The 24,668-nt window shown below is 39.8% G+C and overlaps 1 protein-coding gene across 3 annotated transcripts in view; it reads right to left on the bottom strand.

Annotated features, from left to right (window-relative positions):
- The window catches only part of LOC6561859 (rap1 GTPase-activating protein 1), a 98,991-nt gene that overhangs the window by 38,434 nt on the left and 35,889 nt on the right, over positions 1-24,668 (bottom strand). For 2 of the 3 annotated variants that reach the window (XM_032735827.2, XM_032735826.2), the window contains exon 2: positions 10,137-10,323. In XM_032735827.2, the coding sequence (XP_032591718.1) occupies positions 10,137-10,323 (187 nt within the window). Of the gene's footprint in view, positions 1-10,136; positions 10,324-19,667; positions 19,678-24,668 lie in introns of those variants that run through there. The other variant, XM_043214438.1, reaches the window with a different exon arrangement.

Here is a 24,668-nt window from a genome sequence, read left to right as displayed (position 1 = left end):
TTCATATCTGTATTAGCTGGGCGGGGGAAACCTTGACATCAAAGTGGGCAACGCCATAAATTTGCCAGCCATGAGTGTTATGGAAGAAGGCGACCGCAAGAACAGCTGATGGCCAATGTAGGCGGCACACAAAAGTATCTGACAGATACAGCCAAAGATATAGATATCGCTACACGACAGCAGCCACCGCAAAGTGGCTGCTGCTGCTGTTGACGTAGCCCACTGTCAAACAGAACAGCGAAAGTTTATCCAATATATATATAATATATATATATATATATACAAAAATATATAGCACAGACTGTATGGTGCCCCGCCTCTGACGTGTACATGATGGGGGCGTGTTGCATGTGGGCACCAGTTCAAACAATAAGCCAAATAAAATCAAATGAAAACTCAAATAGCAGAATAAAAAATTAGAAAGAAAAAACAAAATAGGAAACAGGAGCAAATGAAAATTGGGACTGCCGCAGCATAAATACTCTTGTGGGATAGATAAATAGAAGTGAAATTTATGAGCAATTGTATTGCTTGTATAGATAAAATACAGTTGAGATATATACAGAAATAGAAGACTGATTCAGTTAAGCTTTAGCTTTTCAGTTGCGTACCACAAATCCTAAGAGAGCTCTGCTGATATTTTCCATGCCAGTCCCAAGGCAAGGGCATCAAAAGAATAAAATAGCTAATAGCACATATGAGAGCATGTTTGGATTTCCCCATGTATTTTATTGTATATGTCTTTCCCCTTGGGCTCAAAATACAAAATAAATAAAATAGAAGCAGGCTGAAATGCTTCTTCTTTATTTTTTGATAGATAAGAGATGTGCCCTTGCTTCAGCGGCTTCTGCTTCTGCTTCTGCTTCTGGCTCGGTTTCCAAATTGAATTAAAAGTTTGCCAGGCGAAAGCAAAAGCAAAACCAACACACGTCTAAGGTGTCGATAAGCGGTTTCCATTGAGACCAAAACAAAAAAGCAGCAACAAAAAAAAAAAACGACATAAAAAATAAAAATACAAAATGCAATCGTTTTGTTAATTGGAGCGTGCGATCTCTTTGCGGCAAGCGTCTGTTAGAGCTATGTGCCCATTTTCGGGTTCATAATTCTTTAAACACTTTGGAATGGCCTGGGTCTGGGGCGAAAGTTGGCAAGAGACTGGAAAGATCAGCGGACGGTACTGTCTGTCTAAAGATCACACTTGGAGCAGCTTGGTAGTTGGAAGTGGGCAGTGGGGCGAAGTAAAAGTGCGTAGGTAAAAGCAGCAGCAACAGCGACAAGAATCGCATAATTCGCTAATCTAATTTCACTGTCATCTCCCCTAATGCTAAATAATGATGATGAATGTGTAATCTTCATAATGATGATAGCGATTGCCTCAAAGACCAACAACAACAACAGCAGCTTGTAGACGCTTTCTCAACAATTTTGTGGATGCTCTTTTTTTCTGAGTGATTTATGCGATTTGTGTCAAATGTGTGTTTGCCGTGTGTTTATTCTTCTTCTTCAACTTCATTTTTTCTATCAACGATTTTCCAATTCTGCCTGAAAATTCTATTATCCATATGTGTATGTTTGTGTGTGTGTGAGAAAGAAAGGTCTTGTGTAGGTAGACAGAAAGAAAGAAAGAAAAAAAAGTGTGTGTAGAATTGACTCTCTCAATCGACATCCATCTTTCTCGCTCTGTGCACAGCAGCAAAGGCAAACATTATATTTCAAATACTTGCGTTATCAGTGAAGCGTTTGAAATTGTTGTTGCTGTCGCTTTTATTTAAATTAAGCAACACACAGTCACACACACACACACACACACTCACACATGCGTGAAAGCCGCAGCATTTTTATGTAAATTACAATAAAAATTGGTAGTATTAAAAAGAAGAAAAAAGAACGACGCGCGCGCTTTATTGATAAGGCAAATAAAGACTGCGACAGACAAAAACAGACAAAAAAAATCGATGATGCTCGTTGAGGCCACAAGTTGACAGAGGCAACAGCAGTTTGGGAGCCATTAAAGCCGCTCATAACAATTAACAAATGTGTGCCAGTGCTTGTCAGACTGTACGTTCAATTGTTGGCTAACAGAACATTTAAGCAAACAATGCTGTGGCTTATCGCTAACTTAGTGCTAACTCAACTTGAAACTAACTAACAAATTGAAAACAATGTGACTTAATGCAGTGCTAACTCAACGTACAGTTGTTAATTATCTCTCTCAAAACTGGAAATCGTTTTAAATGCGTAAGTTAAATTCTATAAATACTCAAATCAGATCACATTTGATTTTTCCCTTGTGACATTTTAAGTTTAGCGAGGCATTTTTTTTGGGTTTGGCAGCAGCTGCTGCTGCTGTTGTTGCTGCCCACACAAACATCCAGTTGCCGTTGAACTGTAACACGTTTGTGACTAAGCCGTGAAGAACGACGCGTGTGACGAGAGTACAACAACAATGGCCAATTACAAACGCCCAAATTGCATTAAATTAATGAAAGCAATCGAAGCAAAAAACCCACATACAAAATGCTTACCTCTCTGTTGTTGTTGTTGTTGCTGTTGCTGTTGCTATTACTGCTGTTGTTGTTGTTATTGTTGTGGTGATAGTGTTGCTGTTGCTGTGAATGACTGTTGTTGGCCGTATTGTTGTTGTTCTGTGTTGCTCCTGCTGCTGCTGCTGCTGCTGCTGCTGTTGCTGTTGTGCCCGACGACGACGATGACGACGACATTCGCGATCCGGGCAGATCGCGCCACCTGAGCACCCCCATGACCGCCTGACGCACCCAACGCCTTTCAGCGCCTTCGCTATAAAATGCCACGATCGCTGCTTGTTCTTGTTGTTGTTGCTGCTGCTGCTGCTGCGGCTGCTGTTGCTGCTGCTGCTGCTGTTTTCGTTGTTTTAGGCCACACTTGCAACTATTGTTGTTGACTGCATTGATTGTGGCAGGCGGCGAGGCGTAGTTTGCTGTGGGCAGTTTCTTCTTTTTTCGCTTTGCGGCAACAGCTATTATTATTCTTGAAACTGTTTGGGCTAATTGTTATAATTTAGCTCGGGCGTTATTTTGGTCTTACAGCAAATCTGACGCAAATATTATTGTTGTTGTCGTTGTTGTTTTTTGCGACTGCTTTGCACACGTAGTTTGACTCGTTTGACGAGTTTTTTTGGTTATTTTGTTTGTGTGTGTGTGTGTCGAACAATGGTTGTCAAACTGCCGAGACTTTCCAAGCGCAGCGTTTATTTTGTTGTTATTTTTGATTTCTCTCTCTCTCTCTCTTTTACTCTCTTTCTCGCTTATGCAAATATGATGTTCGCGAATTTCTATGGAAATAATTTCACTTAAATCAAACACACACAAAACACTCTCCGAAATGCAGATGTTTTATTTTTGGTCTAACGCAAGGAGAAAGAAGAAAGAAGTCACCAAACACACTCGCACCAAAATTTTATTTATACATATGTATTTTGGAGTTGAAAATGTAGCTGCAACAGTTGAAATGCGGCAACTGCATTGAGTTGTGTTTAAAAATAACTCGCGTGCGTTCTTTGTTTTGAATTTGTAACGATCAACGCACCGTTGAAAAACGACAAACGACTTGCGACTAACGACTAGCGACGACAACCGACCGAAGACGTCTGCTGCTGACAGCAACTTGCATACAATTACAGCAGCGACGCAGCAAGCATACAGCTAACAGCATGTTAAGCGTCTGGCGGTGAGAGCAACAGACGACTGTTGAGCAGCTCATTTGAGTATAACAGCGAGTTACAACTCAAAACGTCTGTTAGTTAACATGAAAAGATTGAGAGTGGCGTTGGTCTGGAGCGGCGTGCGTCAGAGCGGGACAAACAGTGCTGTTCACTGTGGCGCCAAATTTGAAATGTGCCGATTTGAGGAAAGTGTTTGGCAAGGAATTGAATGCACATCTATATATATATATATAAATATATATATAACAGTATCACAAAAAAATGTGTCGTAATCCTAATGGTTTTATGCTGCGATAACCCTTGAATTAAATACATGGGTTTTTCATGTTTCTTGCAACAACACGCACTTAGTGGAATGAACGATAAGCAAGTCCAAAGGAAACGTGCAAAACCCAAGCGTTCTCAAACTCAAATCGGAACCACAAAATGACCCGGAGTTGGGGTATGCTTGTTTGGATAAGCCAAAAATTCATCCAGCAGCTGTGTGGCACTTTATTTAAATACTCTCAAATAACTATATATTTATCCCGCAGAAGAATTGTCGTACGCACTATAAAACAAACAAATTTATGCATCAGTCCCACGTGACCTTGGCATTCAAGCCGTAAAACTGACACACCATAAGTAGACAACGAGTCAACAAATTTATATATATATGAAATACAAGAGCAACAAATGAACACAAAATAAGCAGCACAACAAACCAAAAAATAAGAAATACTTAATACGAATCATCAGTTAATATAAAAGCAACGCATTACGCACGTTTCTAGAGCGGTTTTTCTTGCTATTTTTATTGGCATTGTGGCTTTGCTGGTTTGTTTAATGTTGTTTTCTTTCGTTTATCTTTTTTTTTTTTTTTTTTTTATCAACAAGTACAACAAACGTTTAATTGTGGGCGTGGCGTCGCCTAGCTATTTGCGCAATTTGTGATTAATTGCTAGGAGTGAAGATATCAGATTCAGCATATGAGGAGGCAGCGAATCAGAACCACAATTATAATAACAATCAGAACAACAGCAACAACAACAATAACAAGAATCGTACTCCCCTGATTCCAAAAGTTTCCCAATGAAATGATAGATGTGTTCACGACCCGCATTAAAAGTCAGCATTGAAATGTTGCTTTAAATTTAGCCATGATGAGTAACGGGATTTATGTGAACTAAAAAAAAGAAACTAAAGCTGGATGAAGTTGTTGTTGTACCCCGTAACAAAAACGTGTGTGAAATAAGGTATAACAAACTTGTGCAAGCCTATGAAACAGTGAATGATTTCTGATATAATATTAAAGTAGTTTTAGTCGCAGATATACCCTCGTATAAAAAGTTGTGTGTCTATAATTATAGAAATATCTTCAATAACAATTAGAATAGTTGCTTGAGATAATTATTGTTCAAGTTTTTATAGTGTATACAAGATATTCGTAGTTTCTAAAACTTTAATAAGCCATATTTGTCTGTATACATATATATTTGTCTGTGCCAGTTATCGTACACATTTTATTTAACTTTCCTCCTTAGATTGTTCTATATCTTATTTAATCAGAAACTTTTCCTCACAATTTATTTTGCTTATATTTTTCTCTATTAATGATCTATTTAATATTGATAAGAATAATACAACTATTCTTCTCTTAACATACTTTCAATGCACTTCAACTGCTTATAGGGTATCTCTATACTAAAAGACTCTTCGCTTAGAATATTCTTTACTTGTGATAGTTGTCATTTTTTTTTTTTTTAGTTGCTGGCAGACAGTCGGCAATCAACAATGAAGTCAGCGATCCAGGAACTTGGTAAACAACAGAATGAAAATCTCCCAAATGAGCAAGGACAGTTTTAGGGGGAAGGGAGTAGTGGGGGGAGGCAAAGTCTGGTGGCCCTGAAGGCATTCGGCCACCTCAACGTCAACGTCAAAAGCCACAAATTAGAGTTCCACTTGCCAGACCCTGAAAATCATCAGAGAAACAAAGCAAAGAAGCAAAGTAGTTTTAAAGTTGCATTGTTTTATGCAGGTGCGAAGGAGGAAACCTAGCGAAGTGAGTGGGGTGAGGGGTGGGGTGGGGTTGGACTTTGAAATTAAAAAGCCACAAGTGAGCAAAGTTTTGGGAGCAAAGGCAAATGATTTTCAAAGTGAGGAGCACTGGGCAAGCAGGTGGCAAGAGGAAAGAAAACAGACATGCAACAACCGGAAAATAATTATAAATTTTAAGTGCAACACGTGAAGCGGTCAAAGGGGAACAGCACAAGAGAGAGAGAGAGAGAAGAGAGGGAGGGAGAGTGAGAGGGAGAAAGAGAGGGCGACATAGATATATAGAAATAAATAAAATTTGATAGATCATATGCTGAGTTTTTCATATCTTTATTCACATCTGTTGCTGTGTGTGTGTGTGAGTGTGTGTGTGTGTGTGTGTGTGTGTGTGTGTGTGTGTGTGTGTGTGTGTGTGTGTGTGTGTGTGTGTGTGTGTGTGTGGAGGGGAGGGGGATACGTGTGAGCTGTACAAGAGATAAACATCACACATTTTGTGGCTTAGAATTTATGCGTACACAGCAAGAAATTGTTGCAAAAAATGTTTAAAAAAAAGTACAAATTTCGCCAAAGAAATATTTTTAAAAATGCTATAAGCAATTTATGTTATTTCTACTTTCACATAATAATCACAAACGTATTGATTTTAACATTTATTCAGTACAAATATTTACTAAAATACTTAATAAAATAAAATAATTATAATATTTATTCAAGCAAGTATGAAATGCATTTGTTTATACAAAATAAAAGATGACATTGAAACAAATCTGAAAATTTCAATTAACATATTTATTTATACACTTTTTTTGCAAGTGTATAAGCTGTGTGTGTTTGTTGTGCTTGTGCGGCTGACTGCAAGACTGACGACTGTGGGAGTAGCTGATGCCAGAGACAGAACTGGCAACAGCAAATGTGTGGACGTCTTTGCGGCTGACTACCATGGCAATTAACAACTTCAACGTTCGTTGCAGTTGCAGTTGCGACTGGGAGTCTGAGACTGAGATTCCGCTAGCTAACCAAACCCTCCCCCACCTGTGGCAGGCGAATCGCATGCGGCCCATGGAAAAAGTGGGCAAATAAAAGGGGGAGTTGGAGTTGGTGGTTAGCTAGATGCATGTGGCAGCTTCTAATGTGCCATTTGGTGGGGCGTTAGGGTGGTGGCAGCAACGGCAGCGTGAAAAATATGCAAGAGAAACACGCCGCAGAGACCAAAATGTAATGGTTAAGATTCATTTTTTATTAAAGTGTAGGTGATGGCTGTTGGGGAAGGGATTGGCAAGGATGGGGAGCGGTTTCAGCATAACAAACAGTGGCATAAATTTTAGCGGCTTTGCAGCGAACAAACGAAACCCAGCAAAAATGTATCCGGCTTGAAGAGCAAAAAAAAAATAAATGTAAAGTAAGCAAAAGATACAAATGTAGCTACGACTGTGTGTGAGCAGAGAACGGCAGCAAAAACCGACAAATATTTATACATAGTGCATAATTTAAGGGGGGGCTTAATTAGGCACCTATCTAAATACATAGAACAGCTCGACAGCCCAGCAAAAGAAAGAAATGGCAATAAAAAGCAGAGGCAAATTGTGGCAAGCGTTAGGGATTATGGTGGCAAGCGCAAACCCAATGCCTGTACACACTCTATTAGCCCGAAAGTATGCAATGGCCAGCAGCGCGTGGAACAATGCGGCAGAAATAAGCTGAAAGGATGTGGCAAGCATAATAAGCATACTAGCAGCAATGCAGCAATGCAGCAAAATTAAAAAATGGGGGAAAAAAGAAATAGAACAACTTTTCCACTGCACGCAGCTACACGAGAAGATACCCTGTAACAATCATTTGCAGCTTAAACACCTTGATGATTCAGTTTTCACTCAAATTTTAAAGTTGAATACGCTGTTCACAGTTTGAGCTGCACTGGAATTGGTTTAAGAACTCAAAGCTGCCAGCTTTAATTAAATTTAGCGACTCGAGCAAACATCCGAAAGAGAGCAACAAGGGTGGTTAAGGTGCTGGGGCAGGGGCAGGGTGCAAGGGAGTGGCACTTTAAGTTTCAACCTAGTTTGCCAGCTGGCTAAACGGCTTCCACGACCCGCATACAAAACTGTTTGAAAAGGCGGCTCGTCTCGTGGCAACGTCTTAGGTTTTGTATGGAATGTATGTATGTATGAAGTGCCTGTGTGTCCCGCATTTTGTTGCACAAGGGAAAGGGAGGCAGATTGCAGCAGCAGCAGCAGCAGCAGCAGCAGTACACAGGAGTGCAAACAGAAGCAAGAAGGCACAAGAAGAGCATGCGGCTAGTTTAGCAGCAGTTGAGAAATCTTTTGATGTAAAAGTTTGCAACGAAATATTCTTGCGAAAACTAAATTAAAATGTGAAAAGATGTGGAAGCGAATAGCTGCCGGGACTAACAAAGGGCGCCCAAAGGGAAAGTGGAAGAAATTCTTAGTTGAGCAGAGGAGCAGTGCCAACAACGATATAATTATCAAGTGCATTTTGTTAGTGGCTAAACTTGAATGCCAGTTGCTTGGATATACCACAAACTATCATTTTACAATAAACAACATTACGTAAAACTTATGAAGGGTGTCATACTTTTTGAACTTAAACCTAAAAGAGTTATTATAACTTTAAACATTTTTAAATTGAATTCTTTTTTTCTAAGTATTGTTTAAGTATTTTTCGAAAGTTAGTTTTATTGATAAAATGGTACAAAATGTGTTAAGCGTGTTATATTTTACATGTTGTGTTATATTATAAAAATACATCTGGATTTAATTGAAATTCCTTTTATGCTGATACTGATTTTTAAAAGGCAACCAAATTGAATGCAGTAAAAGAAAAACCAGCCACTTTGCAGCGCCCTCTTGTGCCAGCTGAGCACAATATGAACTTGCATTCACAAACGCTAGGTAACGTCGCCAAGCAGCGCCCTCTATAAGCTTAAACGGCAAGCAAGTTTGAACAGTTGAGCACGTACGATAGAGGGCGCCACAGTGCAATAGCGTCCTCTCGTAACTGTTTGGCTAACTATCAAACATTTTGGGAACACTTGAACTGCTGCGTGGCGCTCCCTAGCGACTGTTGTGTGCACTCGGAGCAACATTTTCTAAACTGTACCCAGGCAAGGCAACAAATCGGCTCGCTGTCAAATTGCAATTGCGAAAACCGCAACTAATTGCGAAATTTCAAAAATGTATTAATAAAAACCAATAAAAGCCAAAAGGCCACACCCAACAAAAAAAAAAGCAGCTGGCAAAAGCAGCTGAAAGTGTTTAAAAAATCAAAACTGGTAAAGGCAAAAACATAAACGTAAAAGTAATCCATGCCAGTTGGGCATTGAGCACAAACTCTTGACACCCGCAACACACTCAAATACACACATCCGCAACACAACACATAAACACACAGACACAGACAGTGTGTGTTTTGGGAATAACTTGTGTGCCTATTAAACTCCCAACGACAAACCAGCAACAAGCAACAAGCAACAATGGCTGGCAGATTATGTCAAATTATATGGTTTAGGTTTTTATTTTGAAAAGGTGCGGTTCTGAATTGGCAGATTTGTTACTTGCATGCCAAATGAGCATTCCCTCGACCATTTCATTCATTCAATCATTTCTTCACTATTTCAGTGGTAATGCTTTATTGTGCCATTTGCCACTTTGATGACCCCCCAGTAAACATTTTTACTACTTTCGCTGCAACTGAACTCAGATTTTTATGGGTCAGCACCACAGCCTTAGTTTGATTATTGAAGATGCCTCTCTGTCTATCTATCTGTATGTCTGTCTGTCTGTCTGTCTGTCTGTCTGCATAGCTGGCTGCAAACATATGTCCAGGGACAATGCAACGCCTTTTGTCCCAGGTCAGCAGCCCCGAACAGCTTGAACTGAGAGAGAGACAGAGAGAGATAGACAGGGTAGGAAGAAAGGAAGGAGTTGCTGGAAGATAACACAGTCTAACTGATTAAAGTCAAGCTGATCATATCGAACTTTATATATTAGTTCTCAAGATTAAAAATGATCAAGAATTCTTTAAGATAGTTGGGTATTTTTTCAATGTTGCCAAAAGTTTCTCTATCTACAAAATGTTAGCACCTTACTTAGAGTCGGAATATGTTACTTTAGAAATATATCATATACATATAAAGAAACAAAAACTCAGCATGATAAAGAAATATTTAAGTTTCTTCATGTGACTGACTGGTTTGGATCACAGCTTAAAATCTTCGATCAAGAATTGATATTCAATAAATGGGTTCCTCTTTTAGTGCATAACAGATTTGAAGACATACGAACAATTCGCATTAAAAGACTTTAATGAGACGAGGGAAACCCCAAGTTTATATCTATAGATGATGTCATTATGCATAGATGTTAATTTTGAGACGCCAACTCACCTGTGAGAAGTATGCTGGTAGAACACAGCGCTGATCATCTAATCTTGAGCACTGCACACGCTCCAGCAGCTCAAAGAGATCATGTGTGGCACCTCGCAATCTTTCCGGACTGTGGGTGACGCTGCCCGTAGAGCCGGCATTGCCGGGCTGTTGCTTCTGGGTACCCGCCATGAAGGCATGCTGACGTCTGCAACGAGAGAAAGAGAGGGAGGGAGAAAGGGAGAATTGGTCAGTGTTTGGGTTAAAGACAAGATCACAAACTTCCTGTGTTGGTTAATAATAATGCACGCAAAAAGCTAATCACAACCACTTTTTTTTGTTGTGTTGCATGTGCCCAGCGAAACGAAGCGAAGACTCAATTTGCACTTGGCAATGTCGCATAGCTGAACATGGCCAAGAGCAGGCCAGGTGAGTGCGTCATGCAATCTCTTCATGCTTCAGCGGCAAGTCCAAGTGCAACTCTCGTAAATATTCAATTGACTGCACAAACTCGAGTGGTATTCAAACCCCTCGCCTTGGTTTCGCATTTATGCGACTTTATGGGAACATGTCTGGGAAGTGGCCACTAGAGCCAGTCACTTGCAAGCACCGAGGTTAACCAAGTGATCACCATCAAGAAGGGACGTTTCGAGTGCTAACTGAAGAAATGGTGAATAGTAGAACAACAATTGACAGCCGACAGCCATAGAAAGTCAAGCAGAATGTTTAAGCGATCAAAGAAGTCAAGCTTGACAATTCAAAATATGGGCAAAGGAATGGATAAGGACAATAAGAAACTGAAAGGGTCTAAAAGTCAATCAAGGAATATATGTAGAACAATAAACCTAAGCTGGAATAAGAATGGAAAGGGACTAAATTTCAAAGAGGAATAGTACCAAAGATTAAAGAAGTTATTTAAGAGAAGTAATTAAAACTGTAGAGTTCTATACTCTATACAGTGAACGGAATAATAATAATCAATATGAAACATGGACAATATGGATTAAGAGAGCTAGCAACTTCAAACTTAAGAGGAGGAATTCTATATAAAAATTGATATTTATGGCAGATATTAATTAAGCAAAATATATGGTGTAAACCCGACTTTTTGGCAATGCGTTGATCATCGTCAAAGGCGGAAGTAAACTTTCCAATAGGGAACAATTGCAATCAAAGCTCAAGGATTCTTAATTCACATCTGTTTTATTACTGCTGCTATTAAGCAGTCAAGAGCTGCTGAAGGATTTTTGTTTTTGGTTTTTGGTTTTTGGTTGGTCTGTGAAAATTGTTAGAGTTGAGTGGAACATTTCTCAAGTTCTTAAGTTGCGTTCACGCATCAGGGAATAAAAAAAAAAAATTATGAGTGCCACTTGAGTATTTCATATTTCACATTTTTTTCTTTCATTTTTTTTTGTATTGCTTCTGTTATTATTCATTTTTGTTGTCACTTGTGCAATGTTTTATATTATTATTCTTCTTCTTTTTTTTTTTTTTGGCCAGCTTGTTCTCATTTGTATTTCAGTGAGTTCATCTTTTTTTGGGTTTTGCTCAAGTTTTCTTGTCGCAGCAGTCGCCACTTTGTTGACACACAAACAACAGCAACAACGAAAACAGGAGAAAAGTGCGAAAGAGAGATAAGAACTGACGAGAGAGAGAGAGAGATAGAGAGAGAGTGAGCAGAGTTCAGCTGGCCAAGGCGTAATGTTGAGGATGTTTTTGTTCCTGTTGTTGTTTACTTTGATGTTGCTGCTGTTGCTGTTGCTGCTGTTGCTGCTGCTGTTGCTGGTACGTGTGTGCAGCTGCTGTTGCTCCACATTCGAAAAACGTAATAAAAACAACAACAATTGCCCACAGTTGTTATTTTTAAAGAATGTTTGTTGCTGCTACTCCTCACAGTGCCTACGAATAAGCAGCTCCACGGCTGCCCATAAATTAACACCTACAGAAAGTGGCTGTGCTCGAGTCGGAGTTGGCACACATAAAATGATGACAGTTATGGGAGAAGGATATCAAAAACAAGCCAACATGCAACAGGACTGTCTGCCACATGCATCATCAGCTCTAATCATTGCCTGCAACAGCAACAGCAGCGACAACGGCAACAATAACAAACTCTGAGTGCTGATAGTTTTAAAGTGCGCCATGCAAAGTGCCAGAGAAAGTGGATGGAATGATGATGATATACAAACATATGCATATACTTAAATAACTAACCCGTTGTTGGGTAATACGAGAAGTTTTATGTAGCAGTAGCGACAGCTGTCAGCCGTATATAGTATCAAATATATTGACACTCATAAACACTTTTCTATTTAATGTCAAAAATATTATGGTCTCTGCACTTTTACACATTTTGTTTCTCTTCAAAACGATAAACTGAATTTATTTAAATTGTTCGTCTACAAACTAAGTTCATTTAACGAATTATATTTCTATTTCTGCAATAAAAATTGTTATTGCTTTAACTAAAAATCCAATAAACTCAAAAATATATGTATAAACCACAATCTGACACTCTAATAAATACATTTTTAAGCACTTTAACTCAATTTTCTGCCTGGCAAAACACATTCAATAATTGAATTGAAGCCAGCTCCTCCCATTTTCACATTTGTCAAACATTGGTGTATTTTTAGTGCTTTTCACAAGTCAATGCAACAATATTGTTGTGCACAGCTAGTTCAGAACCAATTTTTATTGCATTTTTATGACATTTTTTGCACATGATTTGTCGCTGTAAAATCTTTCGCAAAAATCAAAATAGAAATCGAAATAAAAATAAAAATATCAAACATAAAATCCACATAAAAATGTTGTCCTTTACAAGCAATAATAAAAATCATAAAAATATGTGGCATCAACACGAGGAGAGACTGCGGGGTGGTTGTTGAGCATCTGAGTCAAGGTAATTCAACAAAACTGCAACGAGCAAAAGGCAAAAAAAACAACATTGCAGAGATTGATGATGGGTTAGGTTTAGTCAAGTTCTTTGAGCTGATGCTGCGCTGATAGCGCTGTCTTTTTGGTTCTTGAAGAGAAATGCTGTTGCCACCCACAAGAAATAAAACACGCTCACTTCCTGTTGCGGTTGCGCCTGCGTCTAACTGTGCCATTGTTTAAAATCAACTGCGGAGTGGGGCAGAGTTGGCACGCCCACTTAATTAAAAGCTATTACAAGCATACAAAGTGCTAATATTTCCTCAGTTAGAGCTTTGCTATATATTTTTTTTTATGTTCCACACCAAAAAGTGTTCATTAAATGCAAATTTATGTCAACCACCCAAGCGAGTCAGCACAGCTATCCTACTCCTACTCCCTACGACCCTTCCGCTCCGGCCAAGAGCACCCTCTCCCCTTAACTCTACCTTCGCTTAGAACCCAACTCATTTGGCATGCGCGGCACATTGCGCGTCTGAAAGAAAAAAGATAAAGTTTTGTGGCTGCCGCGTCGGGAAAATGCAAAAGAAAAACAATTACAACAACAATAACAAATAAAACGGGACGTGGTGACGACGGCGCTGACAGTTGTGGGGAAGGAGTAAGATATATGACCTGTTATGCAGCACTTAATCAGAGGCCCCAAAACGCCAAAACAGAACCCAATACACAACCTGGGATTGGGTTTAAGGCTTGAGGTATTTTTTTCTCTTTTTTTTTTTCTTGATTCCCAACTGCGTGGGAAACACTTGTACCCACAATAAAAGAGAATTAGTCAGAGATAGACACAGAGAGACAGAGAGAGATAGAGAGGAAGAGAGTGTCCCAGCGGAAGAAGAGATGCTTTACTAGTTTTTTTTTCTTCTTTTTTTTTTGAATATGTCCCCTGGCGCTAATTAGTAAGCAAGTGATGCAGGCTGCAATACTGACTAGTTTGTGCCGTTTGCCGGTGAGAAATTACAGGAAGTGTCCAAGGAACAAAAAAGAAAAAAAAAACAATAGAAAATAAAATAAAAATCAAGTCCCAAAGGACAAAAAGGACTCACACACACACAGAGACAGATAGACCAAGCACACACTTGGTTTGCTAATGGGTCAGCCGGCGACTGTTTTCGCTCACTCTTTGGAAACTGGAGCGCAAACTGATAATATCTAAAAAAAAAAGAAACACAGGCAAGGACATGGAAAGTACTGCAGTGCGATGCACTGCGGCGATAAGTGAAAAACCCGTAACTGAACAGCGACGGCGACATGACACGTTAAAGGATATGCGAGCAAAAAGTCAAAGCGAGACAGTTTGAGGTCGTCCCGTGTGGACCCCTGGGCCATAATTAATAGCATAATTGCAGCGTGTAAAGTCAGCCAGCGGCAGGATATGTATAAATTTATAGGAAAACTACGTGAAAATTACAACAATTATGCGAAGGAAATGCGCTATGCCAATGCCAATATGTGCATGTACAGAGTTATGATGAATGATGATGATAAAGGAATCGCCAGCAGCAGCAGCAGCAGCAGCGGCGAGCGAGAGAAAGTTGGGAAAGTCTGCTCGGCGGAAATGTGCTAAGGGATAAGGGCGAAAGAAACAATGAAAAGAAAGGGGCAGGCAAGTTTTTTTTTCAATTTTTTTTGGGGTGGGATGAGTGACTCATTTTGTATATTGTGCTTAAGAAGTCGCGACGGCTTCCGCGCCGCATGAATTGTCATTAAAATTAGTTCCAACCATCGCGACGGCCTCAAAATTCATTCGAAATATCTGACTCAGATACAGCCGCACCGAGAGATTCGCGCATTGTGTGCCCAAGTTTTTCTCATTTCCGTTCTCGTTCTCGTTTTCGGTGTGTGTGTGTGGAAAAACTTGTCTCTGCCCAGTTTTCCTCTTGTGTGCAGCAGCAACGGACATCCTTTGAGGTAAACGTCTTGAAGGGGTTGCTCCTTAGCACAACTCGTTTCCCGCTTTTCCGCTTTCCCCCTTTCGTTCGGCCTCACAACAAAATGCAACACGTTCCAAATGCAAAAAGGAAAAGCTACGCGACACTTCAAGCAAACAAGGCACCCTTTTCCTTTTTTGCCACTACAGTGATCCCTTTGGCAGAGAGGTACAGGCAACGCATCTATTGCTCGTAAATTAGCCACAAATTTGCCGGAAAAGTTGGCGCTGTCTACTTTTATTGGTCATTTGCATAATTTCGATCGAGTCTTTGTACGATTTTTCTTTTTGGGCTAAAAATTACACAATTTATACAGTATAACACCCAAAAAGGAACTTGTTCTGATTTTCTCCTCTTTGCTTAGGTTCTTGCTTGTAGTTTGTCTACGCTGACAGCCTTTAAATTTATAGCGTCACAGCTTCTTAGCTGATCGATCGTGGAAAGTAGTGTTGCTAGTTAAAGTGAAAGTTTGAGAAGAGGAGGGGGGGAATGGGGAGAGAGGAGTTGCGACAACGATACCTTGTCGGTTGTGTGCGCTGCCTAGGGGCAGGCGGCAGCTGGCCTTCGGTGTGGTCAGTGTGAAAACATGGGAAAAACAATCAGCACTTTGATGCTGTAGGCAGATTAGCCTAATACATGAATGCTGATGCTCTGAACTCTGATAGATACGCCAGTTCTTAAGCCAGTTATCAGCTGCCCTGGCAACCTTTATTCACAAGTTAAAAGAAACAACAGCAACCCAAAAGCTGGCCGAGAGGTGAAAGTGTCAGATGTATATCAGGTTAGTTAAACATTAACCAAAGAACTAGTTGGCAGACAGAACGAAAGAGAGATAGAGAGAGAGAGAGAGAGAGAGAGAGCGAGAGAGAGAGAGAGGGAGAGTGAGAGCGTTGTATATAATTAGTAAAATTAGCGTCTAATTTTCATAAATAACCCAGGGCGCTAATCATTAATAAAGTAGAAACCAAGTTAAATAATGAGAAAACTACTTTTTTAGATCAAGTTTTATGTAGTACAGTTAGTAATTATTTTCAATTCATTTAGTTGCTAGCTTGCCAATGTATTAAGACGATCTGAAAATTAGAATAGGACAGTTTTGAAGTAGTCTGGTCTGTTCAGAGTGAGTCTTTAATTTATGTATTTTTGAAAGGAATATTTAGCAAGTTATACGAGAAAGGATCTAAGACACAGAAATACTTCTACTACATGCAACTGAGTCAGATCAGAGATAAGAAAATACCAAATATTTCTCACTTTTTACATCTCTAATCAATGATGAGCTTGGAGTGTGAGAATGCTTAGAGTAAGTCAAGATAATATTTATCAGACGACCCGCAGACAGAACTGCCAATTACTATGCATAGCTCTCAAACATGAATAGCTCGTAAAGAAATACATATTTGGTGTTAATCCAAAGCGACTCAAAAGCCAATTGTGGAGAGCTCAAGGCGCTCTCAACAGATCGTCATTGGCTCGCGAGAGATAATTATGCAAAACTATCTTTGGCAACTTTAACAAGTCAACAAACCATTTATTTTCGCTGCCCTTTCCCAGGTCTTTCGCATACACACACGCACACACACACAGTTGTGTTTAACTTGTAGCACTTAGTGGCAGGCAGCGGTTATAGGAAATGTTTCTCCGTCCCTGCCCCAAAAAAAAAGACCGCCCCATCCGAGAGAAACAAGTTCCATTTGACACGCAATTGAGTCCAGTGAGCAACATGAAAGAGCAACCTGTTGAGTGCCTGCTCGCGGACACTTTGCTAAATGCAGCATGAAAATGCCTGGTAATAACCGTTTAAGTGTTGATATATTTTTTAAATAGCATGCATAGAACGGGCCACAAATGAAACAGCGACTGCGACTGCTACTTCGACTGCGACGGCGACGGAGACAGGTGGAGGGAGAACTTCACTTTGTGCCTGTCCACTTTGCATATTAATGAAGCGCAGTTAGTTCCGGGCCGTAAGGAATTGAGTAAATGTGGCATAGACACGAGCAGCTACCACGTGCCTGCCTCAACTCACCCAACTCTCTCCCCTCCCCACTCCAACTGCCACCCTATCCCTTTATGACAAATTTATGCCAAAATTGGCGCGCTTTTTGAGCAGAGTCCAGGTCAAGGTGTTGCTGTGGCAACATGCAATTATAAACTTGCGAGCTGATTACACCAAAAAACAAATTTGGCTACAAGTTATACTGCAATAAAACAAAAGTTCTGCTACTAATAACTAGCGAGCTATTTGGTTGGCTGTTAAACGTGTGGGTGATTTGCTTGTTTGGCTTGCTGGCTGTGGCAAGGTCAAAAGCATTGCTGAGTGCTGCAATCGCTGTGGTTCAATCAGTGCCCAAGGCGACAACAACAACTGCTTAGTTTGCAATTATTACTGGAAAAGATGTGGGACGCTGGCTGCTCTCTAAAACAATTCAGCTCAGCTCTGCTCAGCTCAGCTCTGTGTGGTTATTAGCGACAAAACCTCTGATTAACCAAAGCGAAAATTCGCCACGCATTTACCCCATACCCCCTCCCAACCCACAAAAAAAAAAAACAAAAAAACATTGACAGCTTGACTGCGTGAGCGTATTGAGCGATGGATGCTACTCAAATCATTTGCAATGATGAATCGCGCGAATAAGTGTGGCAAATGCGCCGTGTTAGTAGGTTAAATGATAGGCCATATTACAAAATAATAACACTATTCCAGCAAAAGCGTTTAAAAACGCTCGCGTCTGGAAGTGCGCGTTTCAGCAGCGACTAGTGCGCGACTCGAAAGCGACTAGTGCGCGACTTGTGAGCGACTTGTGCGCGACTCGTGTGCGTTTCTGCGCTATGCAAAACAATTAATGTTGATTGCTGTAGGCATCTAATTACTTATGCTACTGTACACAGCTCTAATTTTGCACGTGTGTTTATTTTATTATAAGTCATATGGGGCGCTAAAGCGTTATAATTTATTTTTATTGGATGCTAATGAAAGTTCCACACAAGTTGCAGACGCTTACAAAAACACGCGTCGCGTCGGATGTGCGTCTTTTGACGCGCTTTTCGTCGCTGTGTTGCAAGAATCGATTATGCTTGATTGCTGCAACTGCAACTAAGTTGCCGCTGCATGTTCAACATGAATACAGTTACCTGTGGCAAGCGTTTATTAACGCAGGCGTGTTTCCTATGCGTTTTCAACAAATTAATTGATTTGATTGGCTGCTAATGCAATTTCCTCACAAGCCGCAGTCTGCTAATTATATATGCTGTTTTCCATTGCTGCTTCTTTTTCTTTTTTTTTAAATTTATTTTTTATATGCCGCTTGCATGTCTGCTGGCCATAATCCCGCTTGTTACCGCTTGCCCCTCCCCCGCCAAAGTTTCATCAGGCGCGCTGCGGGCTGCTCAAGCTACAAAAAAACCACGCGAGTTTAACCGCCAGCTGACCCGCCTGCCTTTTTTTAATATTTTTTGCTGCTGCGTTGGTGTCAGCGAAGCTAAATTTGAACTCCGCGAGTTCTATGAGTTTTGTGTGGGATGTTTGCCCAAGTGATTTATTGTGCACAGATCGGTGTAGATACTATATGTGTGTGTGTGTGTTCGCGACTTTCCAGTGGGCTTAACGCCTAACGGTATTCAAACGATCGCCACAAATTGATAAGCAATACAAGTGAGAATTACAAAATCCTAGACTCCTGTTGACTTTGCTGATTTGCAAAAAAAAAAAGAAAACAAAAAAACAGCCAATTTTCGCTGGGGTGCAGGCAGCATACAAAAAGGGTTAAGGGTTTTCTTTTTTGTCGGGTTTTGGGTATCGTTTTACAGGCCACCATTTTCCTACCTTGTTCGTCGTGTATAAATAAACAGATGTTTGTTATGTATTTTAGAAAAACAGGGTTTGAGCAAACAACTGCAACTGCAACATCATCATCATCATCAGCATTATGAAGAAGACTATCTTAGGGCAGCAATTCATTAATCATAAATTTAATTAACAATCAAATGATTTTAACATACGGCAGCGTCTTGACAGAAATGACAAAAACGTTGACAAAGAAATGGTTCTGGCAAGGCGTTGCCACAAAAAGAAAGGGGTAAGAGAAAATGAGCAGGCAAAGGGTTTTGGGAAAATTAGCCACAGATCTAAGGTTGCAGTTCGCAGAATTTCCATTGATAAACGATAATTCATGTGCAAATTTGTGATTGCCATTTGCGGTTTTGTTTGCTGCACACACAAACACAGCAGGGAAAAAAGGGCAACAAAGAGCTAAAGCAAAGCAAAGCAAAACAGAACCAAACAAAACCAAACAAAACAAACAATGCCAAACGACTGACATTTTGCCAGATATCAGAGAAAATTTACATATTTTATGCGCATCTCTCGTGGGCATTACATAATTCCGGGGCGAGTTTTTCAAGTGCGTCGCATCGCAATTTGAATTGCATTTAATTAATGCGAATTATGCGAATCCCTCATGCAAAATGCAAAAATTTGCTCGCCTAATCAAAGCGCATTTCAAATTCAAAACATTGGCGAGCCAATTTGCATAATATTCGCATATGTCACACACGAGACGTGCGTCAATATTTGTACACGATATGATATATCTATGATATATGATTGTACTAATTCAATTGCAGATCACAATGTATTTCTTTCTTCTTTTTTTTTTATATATATTTATATATTTATACGTACAGCAGGTTCTTCATGTAGCGTTTGCGGGCCACCAATGTGTAGGATTCCTTGTGTGTTTGCGTTAGATATTTCATTTTGTTCAAGTTCTCCGACAGGTATAAACACAAACCAATTATGGGTTTTATTATCCGATGATCCCGAGTCCTCTGCAGGCAGTGTCAGTACGAGCGAGATAGAGATAGAGAGAGAGAGAGGGTAGAGAAAACCAATTTCTCTCAGGTATTTCACTTAAATTGAAAATCTTTGTTATCTGTTCGAGTTATTGTTTGCTTAGGTCAAGTCAAACACACACACTGGTAAATGGACAGAGTTGGGTTCTTTGATTTTAATCGTTGAACAGGTAGTTCGTTGTAGTTTGCACTTTTCTAAAGCATTTGTGTATTGCACATTAAAATTGCTTTGATTAAAGACAATCAATTTTGCTTATGCATCTCATAGATACAAACGTTGAGATACTTTCGGGTTTATTCTATCGTTTCGTATTTCGTAGTTTCACGTTGTGTTCTTGTGAAGTCAATTGTCAGACACAACAAATAATCGCGTATATACAACCTAACAGCACGACGCTTGCGTTCAAACTGAAGTCGGTGAGTAGCGTTCGTAACTCCATAGGCTCGTTTGCAACTTCCGACTTGCAACTTCAACCCCGGGTAACTGTGCGACGAACGACGCGTCGATCGCTTTCAACATGTTCGATGTCAGATGTCGGCATCAACAACTTCAACATTATCAAGCCATTATATGGCATTAGAGCGACACCGGCCGGCTACCGGATATGAGCGAACCACACAAAAGGCCTGCCCGCCTTTTGTTTTTGGGGTGGTCAGAACAATAGGCTTATAGGCCTGCCTCTATATACGCTCAGACTGCTCACGTCTGTTGGGGGAATACTAATTTCAACCGGACTTTGGGCATGCAAAATATTCGAACAATGGACATCTATCGTAAAGGAGTCATTAACACCTGAACTGGCAGACCACTGAGCCAAAAGATCAGATACCAACAATACAACAAGGGAAGATAGAATGGTGTAAAGTATACCAAGTTAGAAGGTATTTAGAAGCTTTAAAATGTATGGCTATGAAATTGGATGAAATGAACATGTACTAAACAATGCTTACCTAATAAAACTGTGTTAAAAAGTAAATGAAACTCTGTACATTTCGTGGCATTGCGATTGAAAGCAAAATAAGTTGTTTCTCTTAACTTGTTAAGTTATGTTAAGTTAAAAAGAAAATTAAATGGTGCTTGGTAAATTTTTAATATATTTCATATTAAGTTTCGTATTCAAGCAGTCGAATATTGTTTCATGTATCTTCTAAATAAGAGTCCCATTTTAATAATTAATTTGAGCTAATTTCCGCATTGAATTAAAACGAACATCTAAGTACCATCTAGCCAAGTATGAAAAGGTTGAAATCATTGTTACTCAGCAAAGTGGTTGCTTAAAGAGCAAACATTTCTTTCTTTCTTCACATTTTTTCCACAACTGTCGTAACCTGCGCAAGCGATTTAAGCAGCTGGCACAGAGCTGATTATGTCTTTATGACTGCCTCACGAAAATATTTTGTAGGAATACACGTACCCTTACCTAGGCCAATTTAGTTTGTTAACTGCCCTACCTTACTTCTATCACGTTAATCATTAAAATTCAATTTTACCGTTTGGTTGAAGAAAAACCTCTACATCATTTCCACATCCACCGCACAATGGTATTCTATTTTTTGTTGATTAGTTCACGTATTTATCAACTTGAAGTTTGAAATTCTAAGATGCTAGCCAGTTCAGTCAGTTTTTCCCATTTTGTTGCAACTGCAAACTTGAAACTCAAATTTAGCTATAAAATACATAACTTTCCATCTATTGTTTTAAGATGAGTGAGATACGAACACAGCGTGGTTTTTAGGCCCTGTTTCTGTTTCTACTTGTATTAGCAGTTTATAGTTGGGGCTGTGTTGTTTTTGTTGCTGTTGCTGTTGGCTTGTTTTATTTTATTTTTTCGTATTGTTTATAGACGTTCCGCTAGTCAACGCTAGTCAAGTCAACGCTCAACACCTCATAATTCTATTGTCTTTCGACCTGTGCGCCTGACTTTGCATACATAATAACGATAATCAGCTACTTCTGGCCAACTCTTGGGCTTGCCTCACTTGTTAAACTTCACTTTCGTCGTCTAGCGCACCTTCTTTACACTTTTTTTGTTTTCCTCTCTCTCTCTGGTTTTTTCTTTTTATTTTTTTCATGAAATTATGCAAATTAGTTGTGCCTCTGTTTATGGAACGTCGCCGCTGTCGAAGTCGGCGTTGACGACGCACTCCACCTATTTTTTTTCTTTTCACTTTGATTGCGCCTCCGATGGTAGATTTTTTTTCTTCACTTTTTTTTATGATTTTATAATTTGCAGCTCGCTTTCAAGTGGCAAGCACGAGTCGGGTATTGTATTTAGGGGTGTACTTCCCCTACAATCCGCACCCAGCCCGAGTTCCAATTCCAATTGTCTGCTTCAGGTGTCAAAGGCGTCTGCGCACACGCACATTCTCACCCCTGAGGGTTGAGCACCCTGCGATCGGCACCCCGTGCCACTACCCTTCCCTTCCCTCCCCTCCCCACCCCAGATGGGTACACATTTTTTTTCTTGTATTTTGTTTGAATTTATAATTTTGTAGTTTTTTGTACGTTTTTTTATCTCGATTTATTCGCTCAATTGGTAGACTTTGATTGGATACATTTCGAGGCGGAGACTTCAAAAATACATATATAAAATTAACATAATTTCTGTGAAAAGATAGCAACAAACCATAGAGAATGCGACAAATAAACTATAAATTTGTGCGACCCTGCATATGATTATCTATGGAAAAACATAATTATGAGAAATAATAAACCACAGCAGAGTTGCTGAATAACCAAATAATATACCTCAAATTATCAGTTGCAGCTGAGTTTAAATATATATATATATATATATTTTGTAATTAATGAGCATTATAAATCGAAATAAAACTGAAAGCAAGTATTCTTATTTGGAAATTAAGATTAATAGAATAATTGAAGAACAACTCTATTTGGATACTTTACTCAACAATGAAAAGGTTTGGTTTTTATTTCTAAAATTTAAACTCTGAATTTAAATGCAAATCTCATATTTAAAATGAAAGCGAATAGACTACTATGGGGAGAAGTTGAACTTTTAATCGAATAAGTGACAAATTTCTTGCATACATACATATTTATATATAGAGAAAGCAAAACTTTTCGCCTTCACATGACCCTGACATTGATATAAGCCATTCACCTCTTGTCAGACACCACATAGACCCAAAAATTGGCTGCACAATTTGAAAGCTAATTCTTTTCAATGAAAATTTCCGCAATTACAAAAATGAAATGTTAGAATTACATTTTGTGTACGCTAAATAAAACATTTTATGGCAGCTACCGGGGGAAGCTGCACGACAAACTGTGGCGTTTGCTCTAGACGAATGGTGGGTGCGTGGTTGGGTGGTTACGGGTGGGTTCTTTTCAGTTTGGGAAGGTTGCCAGTCAGTCAAGCAGACGCCGACAGAGACTGTCGCCGTTGCCGTTGCCGTTGCCATTGCAGAAAGTACATTAACCCAGGCCTCGACGGCTGCCAGTTGTAGATTGTGTTGGGGTATGGCCATACCCCATGCCCCATGCACCCAGCCCCTAGCACCTAGTCCTCAGTCTCAACCCCTAAATCGCAAGCTGAGCGCAGCCTCAATATTCATTCAGTCAGTTTCGCAACTGGCCACCCACAAGAGCAACACCAACAATGCTGGCGACACCCTTTCAGAAACATTTTTACTGCCATGTTTTGATACCCTGTAGCCACAGAGAATGGGTGTAATCAATGTGTGCTCTTGTATGCAGCAGAAAAGCTGCATTATTTATATGCATTATTATTATTGAATAATATTTTTTCTTTTATTATTATTGTACTTTAAAAGATCTACATGCAAAAGGTACAGGGTATCTGCTCGTCAAACGATCTCAACAAGTGCACTCTTATTCGTTACATATACATATGTGCTCATATATACGCTTGTTAATTTACGCCAAAGCTTTTGCAAACACACACACACACACACATAGAGCAGGCTAGCAATGTGCAGGAAGTGGGGACTATGCTCTTTGGGATTGGGTTGGTTGGCTGTGGGCGCTGTAGGTGCTGCTGTGGGGTTAGTTGGGTCGCAACATCATTTAATGAACTGCAAATACAAATGTATACAGCTAATACTTGTATATGAAGTACATTTGTGTGTGTGTGTGTGTGAGCACTGTTAAATGTTTAATTGCATTGCGAAATGCAGTTCACGCCCATGCATTTCGCACAGTGTATGTATGGCACAGCGGAAAATATTTATATTCATATTGAAGTGAGCCCAGACGGAACCTCCGATTGTGCCCACACTCGCACAGCCATCCAGGCTGAGCATTTGCTGCATTGGCGCATTTTTCGCAATGTTTCCGTTTTGAATTCACTTTTCATTTGCGAGCCTACCGCAGCAGCAGCGGCACCCCACTCAACCCCTAACACTAACCCCAACCACCGCCACAACATTCAACATTCAACATCCAACAACAACAACAACAATAGCCGCTATAGCAGCTCCAACGTCAACTGTCTCGCAAGCGTCTCGGCTAGTATCCTATTTACCACCATCACCATCACTCCGAAGGTTTCAACAGTTGCGGCCCCTAGTCCCAGTTGCCTTCGGGGCACACATAATTAAAATGTCATCGTCGTCGCTGAAGTCAGCACTTTTTATACACTAATCCAAGCGCATTTATGGGCTAGCATTATGGAATCGCATAAGGGCAAACTACTTGGATTTGACTCAGTCTCTCTCACGATTATGAAAGCTATATAAACGGCATGTGTTAGAAGGCGCCACAAATCTGGGTGATATGTTTAATCCAATATTCTTTCTAGTTGTATTTATAGCATAGCATATAGCATATGAATGCTGTATACTAAAC

This window comes from Drosophila grimshawi, unplaced genomic scaffold (assembly GCF_018153295.1).
Source record: "Drosophila grimshawi isolate 15287-2541.00 unplaced genomic scaffold, ASM1815329v1 contig_1377, whole genome shotgun sequence".
Lineage (NCBI taxonomy): Eukaryota > Metazoa > Arthropoda > Insecta > Diptera > Drosophilidae > Drosophila > Drosophila grimshawi.
This window is presented reverse-complemented; position numbering and strand designations above follow the sequence as displayed.